The following is a 25,465-nucleotide window of genomic DNA, read 5'->3' as shown; positions in this document are numbered from 1 at the left end:
GTAAAATTTCCTACAGAAATATTGCAGGAAAAAAATGCACGGTGGGATAAATCTGACCAAGTCCAGTTAAATTTAACTGCAGATTCACTTCGGTGCCAGTAGGAGACAAGCTGTTCCTTCTTCTAATGGTAGCTTCCAAACTAGTATACATAGTCGTAGGACTCTCCCAACTCATAAAGAAATAATTTTTTTCTAGAAACATACAATAAACAGGTACCTCTGTTTCTCATTATGTTCAACATTGTCTTAACAATAGAAATGAATCAAATGAGGTTTACATTTTTCCTGGGATTTCTCACTTGCTAACTGACTTTCCCTTCTATCATGTACTCTATGATTAACATGGAAACTCAAGACTCATATTGAGAGGTCCTTGAAACCAACATAGAGTTGACACCACTTTCTTAACCTGATCACTGAAAAGGACAAACCAAACGAATGAAATTATGTATGGCGAGGATGCTTTCAGCATGAAGGGGGTCTGCCACTCAGCCTTGGCAACCTAGTTGTACTCACCATTTTATTGTGGTTCTAAGATTAGGCTGGCTGACTGTGCTGTCATCTAGAAATATGGTTGGGCATGAGCTATACTTTTTAGTAAGCTGCCCTGGAGATACCTGAAGGGGAAGGGAGATAGAAGAAAATGTCACAGTAAGTTAAACATATAAAAGTGTGTTTTTTCCTTGGTTAAAATGTCAAACGATAAAGCATTAAGATTTTCCTTATACTCCATGAACTGCTGAGTGTTGCATCACGTGCAGCTCCATGGGAAACCTCTGTACTCTAACTTCCACAGGCAAGATCTGAGAAATGTGGTATAAACTGCTGCTCTTGAAAAAGGACCCACAAATGAACCTGGCAAGCACCTATTATAAATTGCCTTTATAGTAATGAGAAAGCTTTTAGTAAGACTTCAGTGTTTCTTCCTTAAGCAATGAAATGCAGCAGAGATTTCTATTTCTATTCATTTACTACAATAAAATGCAATGCTTTATATAATATCGATGTGAGAGCATTTCACTGCAGTAAATGAACGCCAATCATAAATGTATTAGTTTGGGAGACAGTGTGAGGAACAAGCGTTTTTGAATCAGAGGCTGGGCATGCCAGGGCTGCTCTATCACTAGTGACCTGAAGGCCATAGATCTCTTTGAGCCTCAGTTTCCTTATCTAGAGGATGAAAGGGTATAGCTTTAAGATTCTCTCACAGCCAAGAAACAGACAAAGCAGCTCTGAGAATTTCACGGTTAAGTAAGACTGCCATTATATTACACAAGGGAGAGCCTCAGAGAATACTTTCCACTCATCTCACAGTTTTATTAATTCTACTCTACATGTTATCTGCCACTTATCATGGCACTCTGCTGCCTTGCGCATGCTGCTCTCTGCCTGCAGTGGCTTCTTCCTCCTCCTTGTCCCAGCAAGCTTGACCCCATCGACCTCCAGCAAACCTCAGCCAGCAGCCACACCACCAAACTTCTACCTTTCTGCACACTTACACCTGTTTCACCACCTGTTACATGGTCTCAACTGCTTGCCTGGTATCCCCCTCCTAAGTAAGCAAGCAAGCTCCTCCAGGTGACAGATTCTTACTGCTCCTCCTCCAGCTGCTGAGAACAGAATCTGGGACAAATTAGGAATCAAGAAGCATTTGACCAATTATTTAAGATCGATTACAACTGGAAGGTAAATCATGCTAATGATACACATTCAAACTATCTGCAGTGGTGCTGGGTAGGTGAAAAAGAGCTTTGTCAGACCCTCAGGAGAATAAGCTATCTTTAAAGCACTTTAGAAGTATCCATTTATTTGTGAAGAGCCCAAAACACAGCCATAGTCAAATACTAAAACAGCCTGAACTATGTGAGGACAATTCTCTTCCTTTAAGTAAAGGCCAATAATCAAATCCCAGTCACTGTCAGTAGCTCTGAGTAATAGCATTCTTTAATACCACAGAACACAAACAGTTTTAACACTTGGTTTTCTTGGGTTTTGTTTACTAATTCAGATGAGCCTTCCTTCCTTCTATTAAAATAGTTTTCACCACGCTGTCACACTCTATCCGTGTCCTCCACAAACGCATCAAAGGTGAAACAAGGAGAAAGTCTAGTCAATGTTTTTTTAAAATACAGAGCATTTAAATAAACATTGCCAGTAGCCAATAATAAGAACTATCCAAGTGGGTGTATAAGCCACCGTTTTGCTTGTTTCAGGTATTTTATGGCAAGGCCACTTACTCCTTATTAACAAAAAGTTCTACACATAACATACCTGAAAAGTACCACTATTGGGAAGAATTTCTCCTTCAAGCTAGAAATGATTTAAACTGAAACTCATATATTTCTTAAGCCATCTGGTTAATGTGTAATTTTAGAATCTCGAAAGAGACACAGCATGAAAACTGTTCATTCTAATAGTTATATTCTAAATGAAGTTATCTTTTAAAAGGCCACCACTATTAAGAGTATGACACATTACACACAGTAAAAGTCAGTTCTGACTATAAAATCTATCTATGAGGGGAATAAAAATAGTAAGAAAATGCACCAAAATATAGACTAGTTTGTAGAGCTTTGGCTTTGGGTAACATTTATCCCATTTTTCTCTATTAAAACTTTTTCTTCATTATGAATAATATCTGTTTATCTTTGGAAATATTAGTGCTGAAACGTTTAAGAAGTTTAATCAGACGTAGCCCTACAGACTATGGGTGCTCATTTAGTCTATCAGTAACCTACAGACTACTGGCTAGATCCTACCAAAGAAATAGTGAACACTTCTCCAGGCCTACTCCTGAAGCAATTCAAACTTTTGACATCTACTATTCACTAAAGGATGGCAGAATTAAAGCCTCTGAGCAAAGCCTGGATGTATTAGCTGTCAACAGGTTACTTTCCCCTCATCTCACTTTAAAATTTAAGGTAACTGTCCTTTATGATTAAAGCCTTATCATCATTGGCTCAAAACCTCAATAAACTACACTGACAAAGATTAATAATATAAAATGCAAATACAAAAATCAAACAGCAAAACCCACTCACTGATAGTTTAATGTTCAATGAAGAAGAGTATTTACCTTCATTCAGAGCTAAGGACAGAACAGATGGACTTCTACAATCTTTACAAGAAGGGAAAAGGCTTACTTAGTAGACTTCAGGTTTAATGGCAAAGACTAGAAAATCACCATACTGGAAGACTAATAAGTAACAATCCCCCCCAAAACTTATCATTAAAAGTCAAGCACCTGTTGAAATTCTGCCTCCACCCAAGTGAATCTTCCCATCCTGCCTACTGCCTCTGAGTTTAACCCATCAAAAAAATTAAGCTGAAATTCACTTTGTTCTTCCCCTTTCCATAAGCTTTAGATGTGTTTATTAATAATTATTAAGACTTTAACTTAAAATTTTGTAATATTCTATGCATTAGCGTGGGGCTTCCCTGGTGGCTCAGTGGGTGAAGAATCCACCTGCCAATGCAGGAGACACAGGTTTGATTCCTCAATCAGGAAGATCCCCTGAAGAAGGAAATAGCAACCCACTCCAGTATTCTTGCCTGGAAAAGTCCATGAACAGGGGAGCCTGGCGGGATACAGTCCCTGGGGTTGCAAAAGAGTCATGTCTGACTTAGCAACAAAACAACAAGAAGTGCATTAGTGTAAACTACTCCATCCACATTACTGCACGTTAATGGCCAATGTGGCAGGATGAGTAGTCTGAACAGGATTCTTAATCAAGGCCTTAGTAGAAATGTACAGTATTTTAATTGTAGTTATAATAGAAAGTATTGTCTGAATCAGTATCATTAACTATTCTGAATTAAAACTTTTAAACTTAGAATTTACATTCAAAGTATAAATCCAACTTTGAGTGGACCAACCACAAATCTACTTCTTTTCCCACCTTCTTTCAGAGATATCATCTCATTAGAATTAAAAGTATTTTTTTAAAAAAGTGTAAACCATAGTAAAATGATTATGGATAGTTTTTGCTAAATTGTTTTTTAAATAGTTTACTGAATGTATATTTGATTTAAGTTTTACATATTTAGAATGTACATTGAGACATACTTGTGTACATCCTTCAAACCAGTTTCCTTCTGCCATTTAAAATTTATCTTCAACATTGGGGGGTGGGGGAAAAAAAATAAAATAAAATTTATCTTCAACATTGTAAAAAAAAAAAAAAAAATGCTGTACCCAAGATAGGATAAACTGCAGATGATTTTTGATGTTTGAAAGATGAAAAAATGAGATAAAGGAGTAGTAACTGACATGGCATAACAGAGGAAGCACAACCTTGGAACTATAGAGTGACTGGGCCAATCTGTCTTACAGAACCCAAGGCAGGTTCAAAATTCAGAGACGTGGTCGCCAAATCCGTGCAGTGAGGTCTATCAGTTAGCAAAGTGATGCTTCCAATTAGATCTTAACAGACAGCGAGGGACCATCACATGTTTGAGGGAAACCTCCAAGAAGTCACAGATCAAAGCAGGGAGAAGGAACTGATGGGAATGATAAAAATCCAGGAGCAAATAAAAACTTAAAAAAAAATCTTCAGCATCTACAGAAAGATGAGAAATTGCATCAGTGAAAAAAAGAATGAAAGGATGGAAGAGAACTCTAAAAAATAAGGTAGACAAAACAATATATTCAACAGAAGGATTAGAGCAGAGTCAAGGAAACCTCCATGAAGTAGGACAAGAAGACAAAATGGAAAACAGAAGGGGAAAAAAATCTGTGCAGAAATATTGCTCTAAAATTTTCAACATCTAACAGGAATCCAAAAGAAAAAAATAGAAAATACCAAAGCAGCACACAAAAAAATTCACTAGAAGAAAAGATGTTCTGCATGTTTAAATGCCCCAATAGCGTGACAAGGTCTATACCAAACCATGTTATGAAATTTCAAAACCCCACAAAGACAGAGGGTACTACAAAGTTCCACAGGAGGAAGGAATGGAGAAAAGACTAACTTGGTAATATACAATGTATCAAATTCAATAGATTTAAGAGCAACACTGTAAATGAGAAGACAAGAGGGAAATGTCTCTAAAACTGCAAAAATTAGTTTCGACCTAGAATTCTACACTTTATCAAACAGAAGGAGTTTCACAGAGGCTAGGTCTTTGTAAAATTTTTGCTCATGTGCCTTTTTCCAGGAAAATGTGCTGCAGTAAAACAGGACAGAGGGAAACAGAATCTAGGACATAGGCGATCCAACACGAGAGAGCAGTGATGTGAGATCCCAGGTGACTTCACAGAGATATCCCAGGAAAACAGGCACAGAGCTAGTCCAGGAATCATTAGTATGTAGGGGGTAGGAAGACAAAAGGTTGGCGAAGAGTGTCTCCAAGAAGAAATGGAACAGATGTGGTTTTGTGGATGGTAAATATTTTTGATAGGCATGTGACAAATGTTACAACATTTGGGGGAAAGAATAGCTGTTAGAGTGAATATAGTCAGGAAATTAATTCCACAGAACAAAAATGAAGAATGTGAAAACAGGGAGACTGGCCAGGGAGCTACTCAACTATGTTGGGCTGTGTGAGATCATGTTTGCTAGAAAAAGCAGAACTGGATTATCCTGAGAAGTGTAGAAGTGCTCAGATTTCATTAATATTGAAGAAAAAGAATGAAAGGTGTATAAGGAGGTGGCACAGAGAACTATATGGCTCAGCAATGAACAATACTTGCTTAGTCATAATAAAGTAAACAGTGATTCTGATTTAACAAAAACTGATGCATGTAAAGGGACCAGAAGGAGGGAAATAAAATCACGGTGGACGAGGAAGTTAAGCTTTCACCTGTTGTGCCAAGAAGTCAATGGACGGCGCTAAAAATTAAATTACCTATTACACTTTTATTACTTTGGTTAAAAACTAAGATAAAAAATTTAAGGCAAAAGAATTTAAGGTAGATCTTTATGCTATAACCATATTATTGAAATTTAACTTAAATGTCAGGACCCTTAAAAAAAAAAGGGTACTACTAAGTCAAAAACCTTTCTGAATATACTTGATAATTAGGAACTAGAGATTCAGAAATTTTATAAATAAGAGGTTAATGCTAACAGTATTGGATCCATCATACTTTTTAGGAATCATGGCAGACATACTTTTAATTAATCAAACTATTGATTTCTTAACTTTTCAACTATTTACTTACATGGTTTAAATGGTTGCTCTTCCTCTTTCTCGCACTAAGAATAAAAAAAAAATTAACTGATGAATTCTGATAAAACTACCATAGAAAAATAAGTCACTAATTATCTGATGGATTACCAATATACACAATGAGTTAAAATTTCATTCTGTTTTTTAAAATAATTTCCAACAAAATATATAATTTAAACCACCCAGCAAAATGAATCCTATAAATAATATCTAAAAACTTAGTTTTACTATTTGACTAATACTAACAGATACTCTGTATTAGGTACAAATCAAAGACTCTCCATTTACAAAAGAAAAGGACAAAGCAAATTAGGCCAGGTGAGATATTTAGCTGATAAAAAAATTTACCAGCTGCACAGTATGTAGTATTTTCTAGTTCTACATGTACTTTAGTCACCAGGATTAACAGATGACAACTCCAAGTTCCAGTTTCTGGTCAAGCACCCGTGTCTCTGGAAGCATCCTGAACCACTTATTGGTCACCTACTCAAACACCCAACTTAAAAAATACAGGTTCTTTACACACTGGAAAGTAATCTATAAATTTTAACATACGTGCTGACCTCACTGAACATACATCGACAGCACATAGAACTGTTTTGCTCCAACAAAGGCCAGAAGAATATAAGCTCAAAGAGGGTCTTAGGCCACACACTTTCCCACGGCATCACAAGCACGAAGTCCTTTAGACTGAGGAGAGACAGGGGCATGGGAGAGCGTTTCTTTTACTCTCTCCACCGTCTCTCTACAGTGTGAGCAGCTCAGGAGTCTGGAAAAGACTGAGAAATACAGTAATCCTAACTAAAAATAATTGCCTCAAGGCAAAGTACACACACTTTAAGAAAATGCAAACTAGAAACCCCAGGAGCTCCCAGGTTGGAGAACATGTGGTACACTCTGGGCCCTGCCCCCATGCCTGGCCCTCTTCCGTCTGGCTGTTCCTGAGACAGACCCTTTGATAAAAACCAGTAATCTAATGAAAATAAAAGAGGAAAAGAACCCTCTATTTTTTACTGTGCTGCATTACTTCAAATATTATAGAACGTTCACTTCTGGTATTCCTGCTCTCATAAACCACCGAAAAACCTGATCATATATGGCTTTTTAGCAAATAAACTAGGATTTAACATATATTAAGGGAGACAAGCAGGCAAGACAAGCAGGAGTGCAAAAACTGCTGATTCTCATCTTAAAACAAGCAGGACACTGGAAATTCACACAAGGTTTCCCATACTGAGGATAACCTTCTGGAAAATCCCATATGGCAGGCACATTGGTCTGATTACCCTGACCCAGCACTACATCAGGATGAAAGAACTTTGAAGAGCTAAAAGTTCTTATAAGAACTTTTAAAAGAACTTAAAAATTCACATGAATCTGGATGTGAGAGAGGTTCACCCGGTTGAGCACTGTGCAAAATGGTGCCGAAATCACAAGCCTCGACTCCCATACATAACAACTGATTATGAAAACCTAACTGTGACCTAAACCGTGTCATTCATCTTTACCTCATGTGCTCTTGGAGCGAAAGGAAAAGGACAAAGTAGCATGGAAAAACAGACCACAACTAAATCATGTGGCAAGCTGACTGCTGATAAAGAAATAGCAAAGTGTATAAACAGATGGTCTGGGTGTTTTTCCTCATTAAAACAGTGACACCTAAATGAAAAATGTATCATCACATATTAAAATAAAACATCACATATTAAAATATTATCACATATGAAAAAAAAATATTTAAACCATTCTCAGTGCTTTTCTGTATCTTCCTATAATACACAAAACAAAAACAGTTTTCAATCTTTTTCTCAGCGGGGGGGAAATACTGTCTTACCGTCAGTTTGAGATTTGCTCAGGAAAATTGTGCTTGCCCTTGGGTGGTCAGAAGGGTTTGATTCCAAAGCTAAGTCTGCACAGGAAAAAGAGAGAAAAAGGTGTGACAATTTAGTTGAGTAGAAAAAGACATGACTTTTAAAACAGCTACATGCTGATTTTAATCAAGTTTAATAGTCTTAAGAAGAGCGTTTAGTAATGACAAGAAGGAAACTGTAGTAAAGGCAACAATACAAAAATTCTATTGGGAAACAGAAAAATTGTAGAAAGTCTCCATATATGTGGAATAAAACCAGGGCTATGTCTTAGGCTTTTTTTTTTTTTAACTTGCACCTAATCTATGCCACTTTTAGGCGAATCATGTATGTGATTCCCCTCCTACGTATTGATTAAAAATTCAGTCACCTCTCTTTAAGCTGATATTACTAGCACATTTCAGGAAGTCTCAAGAAGCAAGTTATGCTGTAGTCAATTACTATCAGATAACAGCTCAATCAAATATGCTATAACCAAATGAGCTGCTTTTGGCAAACGTTCTTCAGACAATCTAATGGCTAATTCCAACTACACTCAACAAACGAACTCATTTAGTTGGCTGCCATTTATCTAGGTGCTATTCATCATGGCAGATTTAAGAGGATTACAGAAGAGTTCAATGTTCTGATCCATAGGAACACTTCCAGGATAGTGAGTTTTAACTTTGCCCTCTATTTCCAAAGCTAAACTCTCACTTCTTCCTTTCATGCTGCATGATTAATAGACGGCTTCAGTAAGAGTACTTCCTGGAGCACATCAAAGGGCTGCTGGAAAAAAATTTTGCCCATACCTACATAAAAAAGGTGGGTCTGCTGGCAGTTCACCTTGCACCAAGGTGGGACAGTCTTCTATTTAGGCAGAAATATCAAGCAAGCACAAGCTGCCATGCTGGACAGTAAGGCTGTTGTTTAAAACAAACGTAAAAGCCCTATGGGCAGTTACTTAGTAAGTCCACCTCAAACCAATTAAACAATGTTTTAAGAAACTGGACCAAGATTTTTAAAGAGCAACAGTTAAGGCAGTATTTCCCAAATCACATAATAATTGGCCAATTTTTAAAGGGGACTTTGGTGGTCAATGTGATTTACACATTATCGCTGAGAATCAAAAGAATATATACATTGATATATTAAAAACTAACCATGTGTTCCCCATCCCGTATGGCAAAAACTACTACAATATTGTAAAGTAATTAGCTTCCAACTAATAAAAATAAATGAAAAAATAAATAAATAAAAACTAACCAGTCTCATAGTGAATTCTGTCTCACCCAGCATTTCACAAATGTTATCTACCTAGAATCCTTTTCTTCCCCAAAGAATTTTGCATGAACAGTAATTTGGGACTTCCTGGTTTAATGGGAATTTAATTGTTACTGCCAGCACTAGAAATTTACATAGCTAAACCGACTGCTTTGTTCTTCGTGAAAATTCCTTCACTGCATTTGGAGTTTATTAAGCTGTTTTTGGAGAAAATATTCTACTCAACAGTTTTATGTAAAAGACCCATAAAATTATTTTAAAGCTTTTTCCCCCCTACATATTTGAAAAGTGGGACACTGGGAAAATAAATTATTTCAGCTATACACAAAGTTGACAGGCACAGACTTTCGACCTAAGGCTTCTGAAAGGACTCATGACTACTTACCTGTACCAGAAAGTAAACAGACTACACTGGAATCTAAAAAATAAGCAGAAATGCTTGCAAAGTAGCCATATGGAATGGTAAAATTTAACAAGAGTCAATGGAAGTCCAGGAAAAATAAGTGTCGGGATCAAAGAGAAGCAAGCTTTAACATACATACACACACACACACACACACCCCCCCACACACACCCACACACCCCTGCCAAACCAGGGTGTGTTACAGGTATGCTATGATGTGCTACTACGGATCTATATACAGAAAGCAAGAAGGCTGGGATAAAAGAAATGACAACATGCAGGAAAACAGTAAACTTGCCCAAGTGATCAGAAAAGAGCTGGCACTCCCCCTACCCTACCCTAGAGGTTTCAAGGGTGGGCACATGACCCAGAACTGACTGACAGATCACAGCTTTCCTGGAACTTTCCAAGAAGCAGAAGAAGGCAGAGCGGTACCCTAGGACCCTTAGCTAGTCTGGGGCTGCTGGACACTCCTCTTGCCATCATGAGGGGAAAGGCTTTTCAGGAGAGATCAATAGAGGACAGCAGAACTGAGATAGGCTGTGAGGTCATTGAACTCCTGGGTCAAGTACTGCTTAATTTACTCATTCAACTCCAGGTATATAAAAGTCAATATATATATTTTTTAATTTAAGCTATTCTGAGACATTTTCTCAAACTTGCAACTGAAAGAGACCTGGTTAACCAGCAGTACTGATGATCGCAATGAAGGTGGGGAAAGGTAAAAGTCACTTGCTCATTCCTTTAACAAATGTCATGAACAAAAATTTGCATGAGCCAAAATGACCCTATTTAAAAATTAACCCACAGACTTACAACCCTTACTTTTAGTTGTTTTCCTTATACGTTAGAAAAAGCTCTAATTAGTGTATAATTTATGTCTTCTTGTTACTAACAACCCTTCTACATCTCACTGTTGCATATTTACTGTTTAATGAATACACAACAGCCCATCAAACGTTATTCCTGTGCTAGACTTAGCCAATCCCCTATTGCTGGGGTTTAGGTACTTACAACGTTCTATTCTTTGATGAGGAAACTTTTCATCTATTGTTATACAGCTTTTTAAATAAATAATGGATTTATCTCCTTGGCAAAGATCTTCAAAAGTGGGATGTCTAAGCCAAAAGGTTAGATCATTTTCATGGCTCAAGGTACAGTGCTAAACTGCTTCCTGAAGAAGGTGGGGCCACATTAATGTATAATATTACCAATCATGACAGTTTTAGTTCCGACCCCTGCTCTGTACAGTTGAGAGGCGTGGGGGAAGTCCTACTAATATAAATAAGGAACAGCACTGTAGATCTAATCTGTATTTCTTTCGATTACAGAGTTTTTACTACTTTCCCATAACTATCAGCATCATTTCCACTTTGGTGAGCTGCCTATCATTCATACATACTAAACATACAAGGGCCTTACTGCTGTCAATTTGCATGAGGTTTTCAGAAAATATTAATCTTCTGTTTACAGCCTATATAACAATTTTCTATACAACTTGCATTTTTTGCCAGTGAAAACTACATCACTACTTTATAAGAGACTTGACAGGTAAGCCATTAGACAGTAAACTCATACATACACACAATATTTCTGCACACTCCATTAACTGTTTCGCCAAGAGTCTAAGGAGACGATGAAAAAAATCTACCGTACTCTTCACTGTCACAAAGGTAAGACTGTCAACTCTGAAGCAAAGCATTACCACCCACACTTCCCCTCATCCCCTCTCCCACAAGCACACACAGTAATGTTAGAGGTATTTTGAGAAATTACTGTGCATTTTATATGTGAATTCTTCCTAAAATTACTTATCTAGCAATCTTTAAGAATGTTTTAACCCAGGAGAAATATTCTTGAGCTTATGATTAGGGGTTATCATTAAAGTTATATTTTAAGACCCATCACTTTTATATTACCAATTTAAATTGCAACTTATTTGACAGCATGATAGACTTATGTGGAAAAAGTATGACTAAAAAAATTTAAGTTCGGGTCTTAATATAAACACTCCCAGGAGGAAACCTGTAAAATACCAGGTCACTGAACATTCCTTTTCCTCCAACCTAACATTCTATCAATCATGAGATCCATCTCAATTGCAGATGTTAAAAATATGAAAATAAAGGCAACTTAGGACAAACAAGATGCATTACTGAAGCCTCAAAGTGTTAAAATTATGCTGTCAAACTGTCAATAAATGATTTTTCCCTGTCAAAATATCAGAGAGAGGGTAGTGACCAAGAAATCATCTGACAGGAGGAGACTAATGCCAACATACTGACTTCAGTTCAGTTCAGTTCAGCCGAGTCCAACTCTTTGCGACCCCATGAATCGCAGCATGCCAGGCCTCCCTGTCCATCACCAACTCCCGGAGTCCACCCAAACCCATGTCCATTGTGCTGGTGATTCCATCCAACCATCTCATCCTCTGTCGTCCCCTTCTCTGCCTGCCCTCAATCTTTCCCAGCATCAGGGTCTTTTCAAATGAGTCAGCTCTCTGCATCAGGTGGCCAGAGTATTGGAGTTTCACCTTCAACATCAGTCCTTCCAATGAACACCCAGGACTCATCTCCTTTAGGATGGACTGGTTGGATCTCCTTGCAGTTCAAGGGACTCTCAGGAGTCTTCTCCAACACCACAGTTCAAAAGCATCAATTCTTTGGTGCTCAGCTTTCTGTATAGTCCAACTCTCACATCCATACATGACCACTGAAAAACCATGGCCTTGACTAGATGGACCTTTGTTGGCAAAGTAATGTCTCTGCTTTTCAGTATGCTGTCTAGGTTGGTCATAACTTTTCTTCTAAGGAGCAAGCATCGTTTAATTTCATGGCTGCAATCACCATCCGCAGTGATTTTGGAGCCCAGAAAAATAAAGTCAGCCACTGTTTCCACATCTATTTGCCATGAAGTGATGGGACTGTATGCAATGATCTTAGTTTTCTGAATGTTGAGCTTTAAGCCAACTTTTTCACTCTCCTCTTTCACTTTCACCTTCATCAAGAGGCTCTTTAGTTCTTCTTCACTTAATATATTGCAATTAAACAGGACTGTCAGCATTTTCTGGGCCAACTTCTGGGCTCCAGTTTACTTAAAGGTTTACTCCATTTACTGAACTTCCCTATCACCCCTAGTAGTACAGTATATTAGTTTCATGGCTAATAATACATTTCATGTCTTACAGTCATCCGGTGATTTCATCTGAGTCCACACTTTACACCCTAGCCAAGCGGTTCTTGCCAGCAGATGCTGACCTGGGCTGTCTCACCGGAGGGCACACAGCATGCTCCTGCAACCCCCTCAACTGACCTGCTTCCCCAGTTTCTAACCAACATGGCTACCAAACTGCTTCTCAACTTGCCTCTAACTTGGTTCTCAGTCCTGCCTTACCTTAATCCTCAATCAAATGCTGTAATGATGATGACCAAGAGATGATATACAGGTAAGTATACCTGGCTTTATGTATTTCTAAAGAGTACTTAGCTCAGGCTTCTTGGACTTTTAAGAACCTTTCTGGGTTGCAAGCTACGGTGATTTCATTTCACATCATACAATGTTACTGTTTTAACTCTTCAAGTTTTATTACTTTAATACCCTAAAAATAAACAATTTTTCTAAAAGGGGCAAGAAAAAAGGTAGTATTTCAAAGCAGAGCACAAAATGACATCAGTAAATTTTATCCCTATATGTCATGTATATGAATTTACAGTCCTGATCTATCAAAGTTTTAAAAATGAGTAAAACCTTGGACAATTCTATACCTCAGAGAAGAATCCCTACACTGCCTAACTCAGAACATGATAAGAATCAAATGAAATTCAAGAGCGATCCATACACTATAGCTTCACTGAGTTACACAAGCCCCTTCACCATGACAAGGCTGCAATCCATGAGGGGATATACTATATAAAGCATAATAAATGACACATCACAGCTTTCACAAATTAACTCAAAAGCCAAAAGTGAACATTTAGCATTTCATAGGAAAATTGATGTCCACTTATCACCCTCAGCCAAATAACATCTTAAATAAATAGTGCTTTGTTGTTGTTCAGTCACTAAGTTGTGTCTGACTTTGCAACTCCCTGGACTGCAGCACGCCAGGCTTCCCAGTCCTACATGATTCTGTTTGTGCAAACTCATGTCATTGAGTCAGGCCACCCACTAAAGGAAAGAGGATAAGAGTACCCAAGGGCAAGCATTTCTCCTAGTGTTCTTCCTTTTTCTTCTTTAATAAGCAAATACATATCATTTCTCCTGCTTCTGTCATGGAGATTAGTGTATATTTTCTCCCCATTTTTTTTCAGGTTAACATCCCCTGGAGATGAAGTCATTAACAGTGGAGAGAGCTCCTTCACAGCTCCCTAATTCTTCAGTGTCTGGATGTGCTAGTTTACCAGTCCCTTACTGGACATCTGAATTATTTCCAGTATTTTGCTACTGAAGATAATGCAACATATGCAGCCTATACCTTCAGAATAAATTCCTTTAGTAGAATCTCTGGATTAAGTGAGACTGTGCAAACTTCCCCTTCAAGGGTTGACCAATTTCCCATTTTTACCAGCAATATATGAATGTAACTTTCTTCAGTATCACCAAAGAATGCACTGCTGAGTTTCTGAATTTTCTCCCAACACAAGCTACAGTAGTTGTATTTTCATTTCTCTTATGTGTGAGGATATGCTTAAAAGCCATCTGCATTTCTTTTTCTGTGACTTATCCCATTCATATTGTTGTTAGCCTATTTTTAGATTCACCCAGTTTCTTCAAGTCAGCCTATTTTAGGCCCTTATTAATGTTGCTTTTTTGTTCAAACCACTGTTGGCTCTCAGCTGAGTGACTACACCAGCCTCCTAGCTTGTCTCCCTGCTTCATTCTACCCCTGCCCACATTAGAGTAGCTCATCTGATCTCCCTCCCCTCTCCCCACGTCTCCTTCCCCTTCTTTAAGAATTATCACCATTCCCTTGCATATAACCTTTCAATGGTTTCCCATTACAATTAGACTAAAATCCGTATTTTTTCTTGTCAAGGTCTACTAGACACAAGGCCTTAACCCCCTGATATTCCTCCTGGCATTCTTTCACTCAGCTGCAGCCACCCTCTTTCTGTCCTCTGCCTACACCAAGCATATTTCCTTCTGAGGACCTCACACGGCTCCCCCTCACTCCTAGGATGCTCACTGTCACTTAAGGAGACCACCCCCAGTAACACTGCCCACCTCCCCAGTCCATGACCATCATTTTCTTTCTTCTCAGTGTCTCGCTACTTGACATTATTCCTGTGTCAACAGGCCCCAGGTACCTCTAGGAAGTAAAGACCAGAGTTAGGGTTTGGGTTTTGTCAGTATAACCTCTGTTTGTCCTGCCCCTAAATCGTGCCCAATAATCATCCATTTCAGTGTACCCCAAATCATTTATGCTTCTCCCAATTTTCCTTCATCATCTAAGATTTCTTCTAATGCTGTCCTTTGATGTGTCTGTCACCCAAGACCAGCATTAATTTCAGATCTCTTCGAGTGGTAGTTTAGTTACTCAGACTCAAAGACACCGACAGGTTACCAAGACCCACAAAAACCTAAGAGAGGAAATCTACTGTTCAGTGAAAAATCAATGGTAACTTTAATTTGGGGAAAGAACACTTAATGTTAAAATACCTTAACTACAAAATGACTCACCCTATGAATTTAATTAAGTCATAAGACAAAGCCATAAGACCAGAATTCTACAGGGAAGTACGATACATCACTTTTTATGTCTGTGCCCAGATTAAAGCAATATGATGAGATTATAAAAGACAACCATAAAGGGTGGGTAAATGAATGATGCTCCAACCATTAAACAGGTGGTAAAAAGCAGACTGCACAGCTACATGCAGCTGCATGGAAATACATCCTGGAGCACGCTTCAGGTGTCAGCACGGTTCCAGGAGCTTCCCGCCTTCACTTTACAAGAGAAAGTTACAACGTGGCACACAAAGAACAATCTCATACAATAAACACAACATTCTGTTTATTCGTATACAAAAGGTTCAGGAAGAACCAACACCAAAATATTAATGAAAATTCTGGATATTCTGAGTATGAGTGAATGACTTTAGTATTTTGCAAATCTTTTACCTCAAATGTTTACTGTTATCAAAAAAGTAAAAAAAAAAAGTGTTTACAATAGCTACTGAAAGGAGGAAAAACCTGTTGCTCAGAGGTTTTCCCCCATTACGTTGTCAATTCCTTCCCTACCCACTCCTTGGAGGATGGAAGGAAGGAATCACTTGAGAGAGCAGCTTGCACCAGAGAATGAGCAAAGTTCCTAAGAGGAGAATATAAAGGCTGTTTGAAAAGCTGATGCATAATAATAAAATCAAATAATAGGACCTTAGCATCTTATTCTCTATTATTGACACTAACATCAGTTACATTAGATACACTGTTAAAGGCAAGATAGCGACAAAATTCTTTTGAGTCTATCTGATATTTATACTAGGTTCTTAGGAGTTAACTGAAACAGCTTGAAGAAATCATGTTCTTAAAGGTTTCTGAAGAAAAAAACACAGCATCATTTATGTTTGGTTTTGTCTAAGTAACCAAATAATTCTTCATTGCAGAAAAGCCAAAATGTTTTATATCAATGCAGGTATTTCTCAGTTTCCAGGGAAATTGATATAAAATTGTCTGAAATAAAAACATTAAGAGCAAACTTCCAATGTGCTTGCACTTTACATTCGTGTTCTGACCTCGTATCTATGGAAACTTAATAATAGGCAAATGCTGAAATTGAGGTTTCTCTCATCACTTTATGGAATGCCAAAAAAGAGAGACAAATTTAAGTAAAATTTTAACAGTCATGTCAAACACAAAAAGGTAAATTCTGTGCTCATGAACTCTCTTTTTCTAGTTCCCGACTCAGCACTCCCCCTCACTAAATGCTTCGTACCTTACCTGCCTGCTTACCGGTTTCTCCTAATGTCCCTCTGTCCAGGGCATTCTCAGCTTCAATTCATGTCAGCAGAACAAACTCTTTAAAATAAACCAACATGTTTACCTGACTGGTAAATTGAGGCTATGTCACGACTTCTTTTATTCCTATCCATTGTAATAAATGTACAGACACAGAATGGAGAGGTATGTGTTGCTTCTGAGTTGTGAACAATAAACTCAAATGGAAATAACCAAACTGAAGTTGAGTTAGGCCTATCTTACAGATAAATTATAAAATAAAAAGTGCATTCCAAACTTTTTTTTAAGCACCCAACAACTGAATTTGGTGTATCTACCACTCTCAAGTCTGTCTCTTCTGTTCAGTAGCTATGTTACACAGTTATTTCAGAGCTCTAAGTCTTGGCTTCTTCATTGGCATCACAGGGAGAATATTCACAGGCCTTATTTATAGATGGAAGGGTCAGGTGAAATACACCCGAAAATACGTTGTAAATCGTAAAAGAATCATACAGAAGTCCAACTTTGGTCTCCCTACACTAGCCTACTACTGTTTTTTAAAATCACTTAGAGGCTTACCTTATAGCAACAAGCTGAGCAGTTTTCACAGGTGTGCACAAGCTTTGTTGTTAAAGCTACAATTAATTTACATAATTTGTTCTTTCACAGTATCTGACTATTCTGAAAAGGGAGTACTTTCCACTTACAAAGCCATGTCCATCATATGGGTGAGTTCACAGGCTTACCTATTCTAACTTTGAAAGAAATTAAGTAAACCCAAATAAAATTTAAATAGAAGAGCTATAAGACATTTCCTCTATGAAATAAAGAAATACTCTCTGGCATTTAAATGAAACAAGTGGGCCAGTGGGGCTTTAACATCTTCAGGGCACAATGTTTTCTACTTTAAAGAACACAGTCTTTATTAATGAGCCACAGTGTCATCCAGAATCTTTTTTTTTAAAAACCTAGAGCCGTCCAGTTTCAAAATTCTAGAGGAAAAAAAAATCAAACATTTCCTCTCCTCTCTCTCCTCTTCTCCATGACAACCCACCCCCACCCCCAGCCACTTCGTCTTCAGAATTTTACCTGAACATTATAAAGTTGAATAGGATTCCACTGGCAGGAGGGGGTTGGAAGGAGAGGTAGCCATGGAGACAACTTTCCTGCAGGATCTGCCATCTTAACTGCCAAATCTTTGTATTACAAATTAAAGTCTGAATTTCTTTTTTCTCCTTTGAAACTTTTGACCAACAGTCTCAGGAACCACCCCCAATCCTCCCTTAGAAGAGGCAACATGCAAGTGAAGTTGGTTAAACTAAAGCTGGGGAGCTGAAGACATTTTTGTGTCAAAGTGGGAATCTTAATCAGAGCTCCGTGGGATCGTCTTTGGGTAAAAACAACAACAACAACAAAAGTATTCCCTGCAGCCGTTGCAGTAACGTTTCACACCGTTCAGTTATTTTAAGACCCCCTCTAACCTTTTACTTTCTTATCGTTTTCAGATTATAGTTAGAATAAGGTCGCTTCAATCAGGACAACTCTAGACAGAATATTACTTAACGCCACACTAACTCTGTCGATATCAGTTTTGATTTTAAATAACAAACCCTAAAATCTGTCTTAATTGTCCCGAGTATCAACTATCCTAACGAGTGGAAGTGTATCTAGATCCTTACCTCGTTCCTTCTCTTAGGTACCATCTGAATAGGTAAGGATAGGAAGATGGGATGGATATCGCGGAAGTTGGGAGTATTTAAGTTTTCATTGAGAAAAGAGAGAATACATCAGAAAGTCTTTACAAAGTCCCACAAGATGTTAAATAGAATCACGAACAGGAGCCACAGACTTGAGGGTCTTGGGTCGGGTTGCGAAAAGGGAATGGGGAAGAATTGGGTAGAGAAGAGGGAGAAAGACTGGCCGGACGCGATGGAGAAAGAATAAGGGGTGGGGACGCCAGGCAGGGCCAGCCTCCGTCCTTGGTGCCCAGCCCCGAGAGAGCCAACTCCAGGCAGGAAGGAGCCCTAGGCGGCGGCTTCCTCCCGGGGGACCTGGGGGTCGGCGGAGGCCAGAGGTAAGCCCGAGAGCAGACGGGGCCGGCCCCGCGAGGGGCGAGGCGCGCCGGCCGCTTCCTTACCTTCGGGCATCTCCCGGTCGTGATGTGCTGCAGGTGGTGGCCTTCACCCGCTCGGAAATCCAACTCGGTGGGTTCCACGGCAGCCGGCGCCGGTGCTACGGCCACCGCGTCTCCGGCCGCCGCCTCGTAGACCTCAGACTCGGAGTCTGTCTCCGCCGGCCCCGCGCGCCGGCCCAACTTGGGGCTGGCATTGGGGGACACGCAACAGGTCAGCGTGTTCCCCTTGGGGCGCCTCCGCTCGGCCCCGGACTCCGCCAAGCTCAGAGACCGCCCCCTCCCCCAACAATGGCGCGGCGGGCACCGGCAGACCCGGGCTATGCCGGGGCTGCGCCGCACATGTAGACGCGGCCTCGCCTGCCTCTCTCCTGTCCGCCCCGCCGCCGGGCCCGGGGCAGGGCTCCGGGCCCGGCCGCACCCCCGCTGTCCCGCCGCCACCGCCTCCCTGGAGTCAACTAGTCAGTGAAGGCGGCGACCAGCCCAGCTTAAATAAAAGGGGTGGGGACCCGACAAGCGCTGAGACGCACAGCCACTGCCGGGAGAGAAAGCGGTCGGAGCTCCTCCTCCTTCCGCCGCCGCCTCCCGACTGAAAGCCGCTCGCCTGGCTGGCCCTTGCCAACCGGAACGCGTCCTTCGGTCACCTGGTTACGACGGACCAATCACACACAGAGTTTCCTCCCAGCGCCCGCCTCAGAGAGCAGGCACGTGACTCACAATGCCCCGCCCCCACCCCGCGACTGCTCCGCCCCTCGAGTGGCGCGCCCGGGACTCCTGTTTCCATTCCTCCTGAGGCACTCGGAGCTTTCCGTGTCCTTCGGGAAGCATTGCGGGAGTTTGTGAATTGAAGCTAGAGAGTCAGTGGACCCTATAGAAGGCTTGTTAGTAAAGAGTCAGTTCCGTTAAGCAACTCGGTTTCACCGGGTCTGACAGCTGACTCATTTGATGCATTCCTCAACGACCTTAGTTACACCCGAATTGTTGACAGTTTTTTGTAACTAAATGCTCCTCTCAAATTGACTTCGAAAGAGTGTTAGTTTCCGCCTTCAGTTTAACCATAGCAATCCCCCGGGTCCTCAATAAAGAGCTGTGTCCGTGTCTTGAATGAGACTCGAGGACACGTCACCCCTCCGCTTCCTCGTCGGTAAATTAGGGACCGAACTCCTCCCTCCCAACTCTGAAACGCTGGGATTCAGCCACTCGATTTTCTCGCTGTTTCTCTCTTCCACGGCACGAGTCTCCAGGTTTCCCTACTTTCACCGGTAACTTAAAGCATAAAGCACGATTTTCTCATACAAAACTGAAGAGTCGCAAAGTGAAGTACCACGGTTTTGATTTAATGAAGGTGATTGTAAAGATATGTTCCCAAGGTCACATGATTGCTCAGGGGTATGGCCAGGATTTGGTCTCCGATTGTTTGGATCCGCAAAGGCACCTTATTGTGATTATCAGAAAATAAAGGTAGAAGTCAAATTTGATTAGAAGTGGCATAGGATTTTCTCTAAGGGAGAACAACTTTTTGAAGTGGATTTTAAAATTCTTTCCCTTCGTTCAACATTGGTTAGTCTCTCCTACTTTCCAGGCACTGTGTTCCTGCAATAGCCCCGCCTTCGATGAGCTCGGTCAGGCACATGAGAAAACAAAGGCTTAGAAAGTCCAGTTGTCTGAGGTCACTCACACTGCTGCCAAGTACTTGAACCTGAAATTCAAACCTAGATCTGTCTAACCCCAAAGTAGGTTCTGGGGTAAAGAGCTTGATTTTTTTTCCCCCCAGAAACATGAAAGCCTTTGAATGTTGTGACGTTAAGGAGTCACAATCAGGTGGTTTCTAGCGAGGTCACTCTGGACAATAAGGAGGATTGATGGAAGAAACAAGAGCAATGAAGAGACTTTATATTCATCTAAGAGCGGAGTGAGAGTTTAAACTGAAGGCAGTGGCAGAGACTGGTGTGGTGGGAAAGGATTTGAGGTCATTTGGTGACTAGATACGGAGCAAGAGGGGGAAAAGAGAGGCAAAAATGGCTGCTAGGGTTCTGACGTAGGGAACTAGGGAGAGCACAGTGACTTTTTCCTAGACAGTGCAGAAAGAGGAAGAGGTTTGAGGAGGAAGATCATTTGGGGCTCTGTTAATGAGAGCATGGAAGTAGAGCTCTCAGGTTGAAAGTTAGATGTAAACTTCTGTAGGCTAAGTCCATTTTGTGATATCCCATCTTATGTTTTTGAAAATAACACATACTAAATCAATTTTAAAATGTAGTTGGGGAAATCCCCTAACGCTGTGCTGACAGTTAAGACTATAATATTTTTCATGGAGCAAATTGGAATCTATGGTTTTAGTAAATGACATGTCCTATGTAAACTAAAACTGTTAAATGAGAACAATATTAAAATTGTCATTGGAGTACATACAAAGTAGTTGAAGCCATGGGTGTAGAAGTAATTGCCTCGAGAAGATATGTATAATAAGGAAAGGAAGGGAGGGAAGGAGAGAGGGAACTTCAAAAATAGGGAAATTTAAATGGCATTTAAGTAAACCTGCCAAAGAGAGAAGTGGAAATCAAGGGACCTGTGTATTAATCAGAAATGGCTGATCAGCTGAGTTCCATGAGGGTAGAAATCACATCTGCTCTTTTCTGGAACAGAGCACCTAGCACAGTACCTGGCCAGTAGAAGCTCTAATTTGTAATTCCCTAAACAGAGTCCAGTGTTGTCCAGAGGGCAGGAAAGTTACAAATACCACTGACCGTGGTACATGGGTAACTGAGGATGGGTGCAAACTGGAAGGCAAGCAGTGAGTAAAAGAAATAAATAGAAGGTGATAAAGTGGAGACAAGGATTTTCTTCCCAAACATTTGACTGAGAAGAGAGATGTGCCAGTCATTAGAAGGAAATGTGCAGTTAATAATTTTTTAAGATGGAAAAAAAAAATGTGAATATATTTATATGTTAAAGGGTATGAGCCGATGGAGAAAAAAGGAGTTTGAGGTTAGAGGAGATGGGAAAATTGACAGAGCAAGGTCTTCAAGAAGGCAGAAGTGGATGTCCTCCAGGGAGGACATAGATTAGCTTTGGATTGAGAGAAAAGCAAGGAAGGAAACAGGACCTGGGTGACAGATGCCTGTTCTGGGTCTGTCAGAATAGAGACATTTCTGATAGAGAAGATGTTTAAGAAGAGCTCATCTGATGACCTCTATTTTTCTCTGTTATAATAGGCTTCTGTTTGGAAAGCTACTCCAGGAAAGTGAGGATAATGTGTAAAGAAGTTTAAACATTAGAAAAGCTTGATATACCTAATAAAAAGAAAATGATAGCTTCCCTCAAAATCAGAAAAGTTGAAAATAAATTTGAGCAAAAAACCAAGGAGCTAGGGTATAAAACAGGTATGTCACAAAAGTGAATGATGGGAACATTTGTTCCTCCAAATAGTAAAAAGAAATAGCAACAACTTTCAAGGGGGAAGAGCTTTTAAAAAATTAAGGAATTACATGTAATTGCCAAAAATGTGAACTTTTACAAACCCTTTCATCACACATAAGACCAAAAGGAAAGGAAAAAAACCCAGAGGGAGTATTCTCCTTTGTTAAAAGGATACCAGGATGGAAAGGTCATCTCAAAAATCAAGGAAGCAAAGATGATTAATATTTAGTTGTTTAAAAGATATAAGTAAGGTTTGGATACAAAAACAGGCAATATATTGAAATGTGGGAAACCATGGTAGAATGGGAAAGGATTCAAGGAAGTTCAGTTTCAGTGAACAACTTCTCGTTAAATCCTTAGGAGCTAGTGACTACATTCCATGACAATAATAATACTGTCTGAAGTCCTAGGAATGTCATTAGCTACCATTTTGGATGATTCTTATAGACTTGGGACAATGCCTAAGATTAAGTTTCAAAACACTGCCTGCATTTAACATCAGGCACATACAAAAATAGATAGGCATGACCTTGAAAATTAAAGAATTTTAAACTTGCTAAGCAGAAAAAATATTCAGAAGCACCATTATGAAAGTATTAATAGATTTGAAAATATTTTGTTTTAGAAGAACATTGCAGGGCAGTGAGAAAAAACCTTATCCTGTTACGACTGTGGCAAATCTGGGAGAGAAAAGGGAAGCAGAGCAGTAATGACATTTGAATTAAGCTAGAGTCTGATTCTGTGATAGAACCTGATATTTGCATATGCCAACAGATGTATGAACATTCCCTGTTTTACACGGATCTGGAGTAAACGCATTCATTAATTCAACTTATTCATGTAATGGCTGTTCAATACCCTGATGACTCAGAAGGTAAAGAATCTGCCTGCAATGTGGGAGACCTAGGCTTGATCCCTGGGGTGGGGCAAAGAACCCATTCCAGTATTCTTGCCTGGAGAATCCTCATGGACAGAAGAGCCTGGCAAGCTATAGTCCATGGAGTGGCAGAGTCAGGCATGACTGAGCAATTAAGCACAGCATCTGAACTCTTGGGCTTCCCAGGTGACGCTAGAGGTGAAAACCTGCCTGCCAATGCAGGAGATGCAGGTTCAATCCCTGGGTCAGGAAGATCCCGTGGAGGAGGGCATGACAACCCGCTCCAGTATTCTTGCCTGGAGAATCCCATGGACAGAGGAGCCTGGCAGGCTACAGTCCATATGGTCCCACAGAGTGGGATACAACTGAAGAGATAGCATGCACGCTCCCGAGCTCTTACTATAAGCCACACTCTTTAGGTTCAGGTTTAGGTTGCTTTGACCAAGAAAAACAAGGTCCCTGTTCTCATGAAATTTATCTTCTGATAAGGGAGTCCACAAACCAGTCTTATCCATCACCCCTCAAGCTCATGGCCCAGGATGTCTATTTATCTCCAGCTATTGTGTCTTCATTCTAGACGGTAGGGTGGAGGAGTAGAAGGGAGATTTTTTCAGAAATCCACATAGCACAGTGCTTACATATCATTGGCTTAAAGCTTAGTCCCATGGGCATACATAGCTGCAAGGGAGGCTCAGAAAATGTAATTATATAGCTGAGTAACTAATGCAGAAGGGAGAACTAGACCTTGAAACTAGATATTGAAAGCACGCTTTGTAAGGAACAATCTGTAAGGAAAGATTAGAGAAATTTCAACTTAAAGCAAGAATGATCATGATAAAATTTCATAGCCTTTTGCTAGCATATTTGAAAAAGTTATACAAGGAGTTCTATAATGATCTTTTCTTAAGTTAAAAGGACAAAAAAATGGAGAAAGACAAACTGTAGAATGAAACTAGGTCAGATGCAAGAAAGAGTCCACAATGGTCAAGTAAACAGGATTATATATTATACGTGTGTGTTGTGAGTAATTGGATTCTATCCTGAGTATTACAACTTGTTGGTCTTATAAAAGAGGATTTTGTGTGTAATAGGTACATTTTTTTCTGGATGTAGAGTCTACCCTTATCATCATATTCTCAGTGGCATGTGTGAACAAAAAAGTTGAGAATTACTATTATACCTGATTTCATGTGGAACAACTTGACTTCTCTCATTCCCGACTTCAGAACATTATAATCCAGATTTTGGAGTAAGTGGGGGCATTAGACAATACTGGGAGTCATATTGTAATAAACTACCCCATGTCTGTTCCAGCTTTCTTCCTTCCCTACTCCTTCTGAACCGTTCTCCCACCTTCTTTCTCTTCTCACACCATCTAGGTTTCCTTCTGCCAAGTGAGTCTGTTGAGATGAGAATGCAAATTTAGCTGAAATGATGCTCTTAAAAAATGAAAAAGTCGTTAGTTTACCATACCATCAGGGCAATGAATGCTCACTGGACAAGTCACTGTCCCAAATATTGAAGCATTTTCTCAGAAAAGTTCTAGGAAAAGTCTGCAGTTCTAGAAGAGTCAAGGGGTTTCCTTTTGGCTTCTTGGGGCCATTACTTTCCTCTGCCATTTGCCATTTAATGGTTTATTTACTTCTAGTTCCATTTGTCTAAGTATGATAGGAAATCTCAAATCTTCCTCAGCCCACCAGTGCTTCCTCTGATCACCTCCAAGCGAAGGTAGAGGAGCCGTTCTCTTCTGGAAGTGCCTTGTTCAGGCTGCTGGTTTCCTAAAGCAGATGCCAGCTGCTCCTAGCTCCAAAGACTGTAACAGTATGTGGTCTATACTTAACTGGTCTCATAAGAGAGCTCCTCTCCTCTATACTTACCCAGGAAATAATTCACTGCCAAATCCACTAGAACAAGGCAGAGAGATTTTTAAAAACACTCACAGTAGATGCTTTCAGTTGTTTGTTCTTAATCATGCCAAAGCTCTTTTCCCCCAGCATTTCCAAATTTCACTATTTCCACTTGTTTCCCTTGTGTGTTATCTTGGGATGTTTAAGATGTTTATTCTCTGCACTTCCATTTAATTTTATACACTTAAAACAGAATCCTTGGCCAAGTTGCCTTATTGAAGTTAGAACCATTTTCTTGCAGTGGTTCACCATGTTCCCCTCAGTTTCTCCTAGCCTTTTTGACAACGGCCTCCTGAAACAAAGTTGATGTTAGAAACACTGCAGAAAAAGGAGTTTCATTAAACTTGGCAGTAGGGAAAAGTTTGAAGATGTCTTTTTCACCAAGTTTGTCTCCTAGAAACAAAGCTCATGCATTTTTAGGACATGAAATGTTTCTCATATGAATCTATTGCCCTTTTCTGGAGACAAATCAATTTTTTTTCCTCATAGCAT

General features: G+C 39.8%; 1 protein-coding gene across 1 annotated transcript in view; it reads right to left on the bottom strand.

Moving 5' to 3' along the window:
* Positions 1-18,918, bottom strand: part of LOC122698212 (cyclin-Y-like protein 1) — a 33,432-nt gene extending 14,514 nt beyond the window's left edge. The window contains exons 1-5 of the mRNA XM_043908887.1: positions 18,779-18,918; positions 8,006-8,080; positions 7,680-7,689; positions 6,164-6,197; positions 517-617 (exon numbers count right to left, since the gene is read on the bottom strand). Coding sequence (XP_043764822.1) covers positions 517-617; positions 6,164-6,197; positions 7,680-7,689; positions 8,006-8,080; positions 18,779-18,788 — 230 coding nt within the window. The 5' untranslated portion in view covers positions 18,789-18,918. The remainder of the gene's footprint in view (positions 1-516; positions 618-6,163; positions 6,198-7,679; positions 7,690-8,005; positions 8,081-18,778) is intronic.
* Positions 18,919-25,465: the final 6,547 nt, after the last annotated feature.

The sequence above is a fragment of the Cervus elaphus genome, chromosome 8 (assembly GCF_910594005.1).
Source record: "Cervus elaphus chromosome 8, mCerEla1.1, whole genome shotgun sequence".
Classification (NCBI taxonomy): Eukaryota; Metazoa; Chordata; class Mammalia; order Artiodactyla; family Cervidae; genus Cervus; species Cervus elaphus.
The sequence above is the reverse complement of the archived record's forward strand: the minus strand, read 5'-3'. Positions and strand labels throughout refer to the sequence as shown.